Here is an 8892-nt window from a genome sequence, read left to right as displayed (position 1 = left end):
TTAGTCATGTTCAAGGTGTGTAGAAATGTGGCCTCAAGTTTTGTTGGAATACTCTGGCAACGATTGGAGCGGTCACAAAATAAAGTTACCGAGTGTTATCTGGGACTAGAACTTTGGCATTTCTTGGAGTGTTCGGAAGCATTCTAATGCTTCTTTCACCTGTTTCTTGCAGTTGGGTGTCGTGTTATGTTGCCTGATGGCCATCGCCTGGGCCATGCCTCAACGCGGCGGAGGCTTCGGAGATTACGGCGGTGAATTCGGGGGTGGCTACGGTGGAGGATTTGGTGGAGGATACGGCGGAGATTACGGCGGAGGGTATGGCGGAGATTACGCCGGAGGATATGGTGGTGGAGGTTATGATGGAAACGGTGGTTGGGGTGGGGGATACGATGGATACGGCCAAGGCCAAGGTTGGTGATGACGATGATGATGGCTGTGCTAGTGTAGTAAAGTTAAGCAGATACTTTCTGGAACCGGTCCACACTTTAATCGACAAAACAAAATTCGAAGACAAAAACCCATTCCACCATTTCTACCTCGCCATCAGCTTATAGAGGAACGCTATTTATTCGCTGGAACATTATTTTAAAAATAAAAAGTGTGATAAGAGAACATCTTTTGTAACATTCGTTAGCAGACCACGGTGAAAGATTTAATCCTTATTCGAATCATAGCAGGCATTCTGTTTTTCACCAATATCAACCCGTCCGAACCTGTTTGCCATTTGAGGTGTTCGTTTTCAGCAGACACGTAACCATATAAAACAAATAAAAAAAGAATTAACTGTCCGCAGATAACCGCACAACCTCTCATTGGAAGTAACTACTAATGGCCACATTGTCAGGAACTGCCTGGGTCAGGCAAGCTGCGTCGAGCAAAAGAAGCTGTGGTGATCGACGGAGTTCCATTAGGAAGTGATCGAGTTTGTGGAGGATGGTGCCTAGAGTTGCCCTTTGATCGTTCTGTAGCTCAACTCTTCCGAGTCACGCTACCTCCGGGTCGTTACTGTTTTCGTTGCTTGATGGGTTTATACGTCCAATTAAGTAAAAATGGGTAGCTCGCAACAAATGAACGAAACAGCCACCGAGGGTGCTGTAGGCCCAGGGTTGGACAATCATCGTGGTCAATGCGATCGAATTCGCGCAAGTGGATTTTAAGGCAAAATCGTATTTTAACCAACTCTGCCAAACGATCTCTTGCTTCTCAACACGGCATCGGAAGACAACATCGAGACAACGCTACTTAATGGCTTGATGCGATACCTCATCGAATAATAATTAATTTATCATCAACATCGAATCAAGAATCACCATTCGTCGGTTTCAACTTTGGCTCGCAATAAAAAGCGTTCAGGAATAACCATTTCACAGCCATCGAGTGTCTAAAGCAAAGCGAAACACAGATTAAAACGAATCTACCGTACTTCGAAATGGTAAACAATTTCGAACAAAAACATCGACCAACTTCTACTCCACGGTGGGTTCGTTCCGGTCAACCACAACGCCTCATACGCTGGACACACTCCATCTCAGGGTGGAGTAGAGTGGTCGATGCTACCGAGACTTCCCCACTGAATAGCCCGCTCGGTAGAACTTCGTAGCATGACACCGATACTACTAAGATTACCGGCCTATCTTGTCGGTCGTCCAAGCGCGAAGATCATAATCGCGAAACCACTTTGGAATCACTTTTCAATTCCGGGGTGAGATAGGCGTTGTTCAATGTGGGTTGAAGGTGAGTCGTTTACACCTAACTGAGTTATTTGGATTCTAAATACATAAAAACCTAGAATTACGCTTCCAATACACCTCGCGATTGTCTTCTGACCGGTTCACGAACCAAACCTCGCAAACGAGTTCCCTGGCGGGTAAACGGAAAAACCCAACAAAAAAATCCAATCCCTGGGCTTCGAAGGAATCAAAGAACTGCGGCAGACGTTGAAGCGACGAACCCGCACCAGACGACGAGCACGATTGTGAATGACACGCACGCGGATCGAAACGATAGACAAATGAGAACCGGTTACGAGTGGAGCCGAGAATTGTTGTTTGTTTTAATTATTTTTTGACACCAATTCTCTTATAACCACACGTTGTTTGCGTATGACATATTGTTTACATGCCTAGCTGAAGCAGAACAGTTCTAACAAAAACAAGGATGAATCGTACAGCCTTTTGTGAGCTCCATTTTTTGTTTATATCCACATCCGACAATCGTCCCCGGACACCTTCCTCCACCGTCCGCCTCGGAACCGTATCTAAATTGGTCCCAATCCGGCTCATCTATCTTCGACCCACCCAAAACCGGAGTGGTGGTCTCCGTGTCTTGATCTTCGTTGACGACCTCGCCCCGACGTTACACACACACACGAATAACCGCAACGGAGTCCTCCGGTATCTCCAGCCAGGCTACGGTCGAGAACGTAGCCGTAATCAACCCAGGAAGGGACAAAGAGTTGGAATGGACCGGCCCCACACTGCGTAATTCTTCGTCCCATCCCACGCGCCATCTGAACAACTTTGTGAATTTTTCGATTTGTTTTGGACCGGACCGGTGGTATAAATACTACGACCGGTCGGCCGATTTGGCAACAGTTTCGTTTCGACGTTCGTCAAAGACCCGCCAGTTCTATCGGAGATACGTTGTCGTGTAGTGTGCCGTGCAGAACCGAATACGGAAAATAGTTTAATCATGTTCAAGGTGTGTAGAAGTGTGCCACAAAATAAAGTTATTAAGTGATATCTGGGACTTTGTCATTTCTTGGTCCCTCAAAGTGTCGTTAGAAGCATTCTAATGCTTCTCTCATCTGTTTCTTTCAGTTTGTTGTCGTGTTATGTTGCCTGATGGCCGTCGCCTGGGCCATGCCTGCCGCAGAGCTTTCGCAAGCGATAGAAACTCCGAAAAATCGTGCGGTGCTCCTGGTGCGGGCTGAAGATGACGGTGGCGACGATTTGGTTGGCGCCGAAACGGCTCAATTCGGAGATTTCGGTGGAGGCTTCGAAGTAGACATCTCTGGAGGATTTGGTGGAGATTTCGGAGGAGGATACGGAGGATACGGCGATGGGTATGGCGGGTACGGAGATTATGGAGGCGGTTATGGAGGATACGGCGATTATTATCCTCGCCACCATCATCATCACCGTCGTTGGTGATAGCTGCGCGAGTGTAGTATAGTTAAGCAGATCGCTTCTGCCCACGGTCCGCATTGCAATCGGCACTTTTGACGGAATCCGCTTTAGTACCCATCGAAGACGAAAACATATTCTACCAATGCTCAATTCTTTCACCACTTCTACCTCGCCATCAACGTACGGAGGAACGCTGTGTATTCGCTGAATGTAATATTATTATTTTTGAAATAAAAAAAATCTGAAAAAATAACCTTTTTGTTTGAGGCTCGTCTGTAGATCATCCGTCTGCGCTGCGCCGATTAATCGGTTTCTGTGCGAAAGACGTCAGCTCGAACCCTGACATTCCACATCAACTAGAGTGCAAAACTTTAAGTTGATGCTCTTTTGTAGCGTTCGTCAACAGTATTAGTAAGGCCATGGTGAAAAATTTAATTAGAATCGTAGCAGGCATTTTGTTTAACACACCAATGTCAAATGATTTTGTTAGCATCCAGCGGCGTGATTCATAGGCTTTCAATCTCATGATTTGCTTCAACGTGTTGATCACTTGAACATTACCTACCGGGCTTCGAATACTCCTTACTGTTCTTCCGAGAGTTTGGCTCAAATCGAACTGCACACAGGTAATTCATGTTTGTTTGGGAAAGTATGTGACTAACATTTATTTCTATATTGACAGTCAATTGAAGTTGATTCGATTAATCGCTGGAACGTGTTAAGCCTTTTCCGTTATGTAATTCAAAAACATGTGATGTAGAACACATTGTACTAAATGTATCGTGCGCACATTATGCCCCTGCGTGTATGCAATATGAAACACTAATGACTGGCTGCGTTCGTACCATGGTCGTGTCTTGTGCACGCAGCCAAAAACTTTGAAACCATCAACGGTTTGTGGAGCCGCTTCCAAAAAAAACCTGTTTGGAGGACGAACCCATTAGCCATTAAATGGAGGTGTTCGTTTTCAGCAGATAGCTCAGCTTGTAAAACAAATAGAAAAAAGCAATTAACTGACCCCAGATGCCTGCCATTGGAAGTGACTGCTACTGGCCACTGGCAACCGATTTACGGTGATCGAAGGAGTTCCAGTAGGAAGGGTCGAGTTTTTGGAGTTCAACATCGAATCAAGAATCACTATTCGTCGGTTTCAATTTTGGCTCTCCATAAGAAGCGTCCAAGAATGTTCATTTCACAACCATCGTGTGTCGAAGGCAGAACGAACCACAGATTGAAATGAATCCTTCGTTCTTCGAAATGATAAACAGATCGAGTGGAAACATCGGCCCGCTTCCAATCCACAGTGGGTTCGATCCGGTCCGTCACAATGCCTCATACGCTGGACGCATCACGGTGGAGTAGATCAAAATGTAGTTTTCGTCCACAGAATGTCCGAGTAGCAGGCATTCTGTTTAACACAGCAATATCACATAGGTTTCTTAGCATTCAACGACGTGATGACGTTCCCCAGCAATGATTCATCGGCTATCGATTTCATGATTTCCTTCAACGTATCGATCACTTGAGTACTAGGGCTTAGAATTATGTTTGCTGTTCTTCCAAGAGTTTGGCTCAAATCGGACGGCACACAGGTAATTCATGTTTGTTTGGGAAAGTATATGACTAACATTTATTCCTATATTGACAGTCAATTAAAGTTGATTCGATTAATCGCTGGTACGTGCTAAGTCTGGCGCGCATTGTTTTCCACCATCCAACTCCCTTTTCCGTTACGTAATTCAAAAACGTGTAATTTAAAACACATTGTGCTAAATGTATCGTGCGCGCATTATACCCCTGCGTGTATGCAATATGAAACACTAACGACTGGCTGCGTTCATACACCCGCCGAGCGTAGTGAACGCAGCCTAACACTTTGAAACCATCAACGATTTGTGGAGCCGCTTCCAAAACAAGGCCTGCTCGGTGGCCGAACCCGTTGGCCATTTGATGTAGGTCTTCGTTTTCAGCAGATAGCTGAGCGTTTTCGGGCACTTGCGCCGCGGAATATCCTGCAGCAGCACCAGTATTAGCTCGTCTCGCCGCGTTTCCAGTAAGCTGCAAGCAAACGGGCGAAGTGAATGGGATTAGCCCTCGAGTAAACCATCCATTTCCGTCCCTTACTAACCGATGCTGTGCCAGGTGCATCTCAAACTGGCACCAGTGGCTTAGTAGAAAGCTTTCCGACACTATCAACATCAAGCAGCGTGAACGATCCATACAGGATATTATGTTCTCCAGAATTCCGTAGCCAACCTACAACAAAACTCAGCGCACATCATTTTAATGCCATTGCGTAAGCGTATTGAGTGCGCCCTGCTTACCTCAAAGTCCCGCTCGTGCAGACACAGGTTGATCTGGCTCACGCCCTCCATGTTGGGCAGAAGATAATCGAGCACCCACTTGCGATCCGCATTGCTGTAGCTCACGAACACGTCGTAATGAAACTCGCCATCGTTCAGCAATCCCTTTTTGTCCAGGTACAGGTGCTCGTCGTTGAAGAAGCTCAGTATGGCCGAGTTTTTGAGGATCGTAAAGAAGTATTTGATGTGAAACCAGTAGTAGAACAGTGCGACCGCACCCACCACGATCAGAGTGACCGCCACGGCGATGAAGACGTACACTAGCGCATCGTTCTCGGTTGCATCAGCCGTCAACTCCTCCGGTGTGCCCGTCTCACTCAGCTCATCGTCACCGTCGGCTAGTACACAGTCGGGCAGCTCCAAAGGATCCAGTTTCTGGTTGCTGGTGAAATTCATGCAGAAGTACTCCGTCTCGTCGTAATCGAACAGTTTGACGTGCTGCAGCGAAGCCAGCGTCCCCGGGGCGTTCTGGTCCGCGTACAGCGGCTCAGCCGAGATCACATAGAAGCCGGGCGTTTCACTGCCATTGTGCAGGGTGTGGCGCAAAAACTTGAGGTAGTTGCAAGAACACTGGATCGTGTTTCCGCCCAGGCCCATGTCCTGGAGGTGCGAGAAATCGTGCAGCATATCGGTGGTCAAGATCACGATGCTGTTGTTACGCAGATTCACACTCCGCAGGGCGCCGGTGTACGTGAGGATCTGCTGGTTCCACGCCGATATGTAGTTGTAGCTCAGATCGAGCTCTTCCAGCTTGGTAAGACCGACAAAGTCCTCACGGTGCAGCGAACGGATTATGTTGCCGCGCAGGTTCAACACCCGTAGCCTTTGTAGCGGTGCCAGCCAGCTCAGCTGCTGCACCATCGAATCCTTAAAGTACAGCACCTCCAGCGTGTTGCGCAGAAGGCCAAAGCTACGCCCATGCAGGGTCTGTGCCACACCGACATTGTACGAAATGTCGAGCATTTCGATGGATCGCGAGAGAAACAGATAGTCAACGATGGCCGGCAGCCCGATGTTACAGTAGCTGACGTACCGGACATTGTTCTTGATGGACCGGAGCGCAATGAACGCCTGAAACTCTAGCCGTGTGTTGGACAGATCGAGAAACGTCAGATTGGCGAGCGGTGAGAACACGCTGTGGTGCAAATCCAGCCCCGCAATCAGCTTCATGAAAGGATTTTCTATGCGCTCCTCTCCGTAGCGCTTCGTGTCCATGTTCGAAAGGTCCAAATGGGTGAGGCTCCGGAGCGGAAGGAACACTTCGACCGGCAGCGTCGTGATGCGATTGCGCGCCAGAAACAGGAACTGTAGATTCGGGGTGCCTTCAAAAAAATCTAACGGAATTATTCGCAGACTACAGTTCTGGAGATCCAGCACCCGGAGCATCGGCAACGAGGCTAGTTTGGAGTAAATAACTGAAGCAAATGGAAATCGTAAGTGAAGAAGTCCGGGGACAGCGAGGGGACAGTTTGATAGTTACTCGAATCGGCGGACAGTTCTGTGAAAGAATTTCCACGCATTGACAAGAGCCGGGTGTTGGGAAATTGTGCCAACGTTGGCGTCGGTATATGATGCAGGACATTGTTAGCTAACGTTAAGTGTTGAACGACCTGTGAAAGTGAAAGCCAAGGTTAACGTTTTTACCTCTCGATACCTGTTTTCTAGACCCGATTTTTTGTGAAATCGCCGATGTTTGCAAGTACACATCATCAGCACTTCACTTCGGTTTTATTGTCCATCATTGAGCTCGTGTCAAGAAACGACTACCGCTAACCACGTGGATACCAGAGCTAGACTAGACTACAATGTCACGTATCGAATCGTGTGATATTGCACTTTAAGGCACGAAACACTCGCCTTACTCGTGGATATTAAGCGGTTGTGACACGATCCGCTTCTCGATAAGCCCAAACACCAAAACGGCTTCGACTCTCCCTCGAATAGTCGCACCACAGACAAGCTGTTGCCCGACTACGACTACGGTATCTGTTTAAGCTCAGCCCGCGAGGTGATAACACTAAGTCGCATAGATTTGCAGTCTGCGTAGGCAGAGGATTATGTGGATCGCTATCGGTTCAATTTAAATTCGTGGCATTTCGCGCATTAATCGCGGGCAACCGGGTGTGGTGGACAACCGGTGGGACGCTAATCTTCTGACGGTAGCCAAGGGGCCGGGGACGGGGAAACATGAACCACAATCATCCCGGAAGCGTTCCGGCGGCGGTGGGTCTGGCTTTTCACGAATTAGGTTGTTCGGTCAATCTATTTCCATTCACTTCCTTTGCTGCCCGACTCCGATAAGGCTCAAGTGGCCGTTGAAGAACGTTGGAATTTGAATCACCACTCACGCTGTGGCCGGTGGCCGAGAGATTTCTGGAAATCGCTGTGCCGACGCTGAGCAAGCGTTGGGACGGTTTGTTTTTCCTTTTCGTCCCACTTGGCATCACTTACTTGGCACAATTTTCAGACACCCTTATTCTATATTTTCTCGCTACACCACGGAACGACATTTGATGCCATGAGCAGCCTGCCCGCACTATGGCCGTTTCCAAGGTTACCAACGTCGCGATAACCATCAAAGACAGGAAACAACACTTTTCGCGAGCGCGAACAACCGAATAAAAAAACATCGTTCAAAATCTTATCGTTCACGATAACTGCGGTCGCAACCGTGAAGAAGAATCACAACACAAACCAATCGGGCCAGCTGCTGGGGCGCACTTGTTACTCACTCACTCATCGGGTACATCGGAAAACATCGCAAACGAACGATACTAACTTCAAACGCCAGGTACTCGGCGAGACCGTGCACTAACACGTGCAGACCGGCGTCGGTGAGGTGGAGATGGGACAGATCGAGCGCGTGCTGCCCTGGAGCCACGGTCAGCCGGCCATCCTCCGCCAGCCAGGGCAAGTAGTTCTTGGCGGTGCCGAGCAAACACTCGGCCGGTGGCCGTGTCGGACCCGTTCCGACGTGGAACGTGCTCTGCGACGGGATGTTATACGGGCCGCCGGGTCTCCGGGGCAGGAAGTTGGGCCACCCATTACCCTGGCACTCGTACGGCCCACCGCAACCCAACACATCACACTCGCTGTCGTCGGGCACGACCTGGGCACCGGAAGTCCAGCGGGACGGAAAGCACGACAGCCCGAGAAGAAACAGCAGCACTGCCACGACGAACCGGACCGATTCCGGCCAAGAACCTTCCATTCGGTATGCTCCGGACGCTAGGCAACCGTACGGACTAGCCGCTGGCCAGCCACTGCCGCTGGGCCGGTCGACCACTAGCTCGGACGTGGTCAGCGCCAGAGAGTGGGACCTCCATTATCTGATAGCGAGGCCGATCGGAACGGACGGTTCCCTGATAAAGGTGTCACCCCCGTAATTGCGACAGAAGTAG

At 48.9% G+C, this 8892-nt stretch overlaps 2 protein-coding genes across 2 annotated transcripts; one reads left to right on the top strand and one right to left on the bottom strand.

The window, feature by feature from the left end:
* Window positions 1-317: 317 nt before the first annotated feature.
* On the top strand, window positions 318-3152 carry LOC128278973 (uncharacterized). The gene is made up of 2 exons (XM_053017696.1): window positions 318-410; window positions 2820-3152. Exons 1-2 carry the CDS (start codon window positions 318-320, stop codon window positions 3150-3152), a joined length of 426 nt encoding a protein of 141 aa, XP_052873656.1.
* Window positions 3153-4930: 1778 nt separating this feature from the next.
* LOC128278972 (toll-like receptor 6) lies at window positions 4931-8702 on the bottom strand. Its single transcript, XM_053017695.1, has 5 exons — window positions 8271-8702; window positions 6972-7101; window positions 5453-6906; window positions 5257-5384; window positions 4931-5186 (listed from the first exon to the last, which is right to left on the bottom strand). Exons 1-5 carry the CDS (start codon window positions 8700-8702, stop codon window positions 4997-4999), a joined length of 2334 nt encoding a protein of 777 aa, XP_052873655.1. The 3' UTR covers window positions 4931-4996.
* Between the last annotated feature and the right edge of the window lie 190 nt (window positions 8703-8892).

Source organism: Anopheles cruzii, chromosome 2 (genome assembly GCF_943734635.1).
Source record: "Anopheles cruzii chromosome 2, idAnoCruzAS_RS32_06, whole genome shotgun sequence".
In the NCBI taxonomy this organism is placed as follows: domain Eukaryota; kingdom Metazoa; phylum Arthropoda; class Insecta; order Diptera; family Culicidae; genus Anopheles; species Anopheles cruzii.
This window is presented reverse-complemented; position numbering and strand designations above follow the sequence as displayed.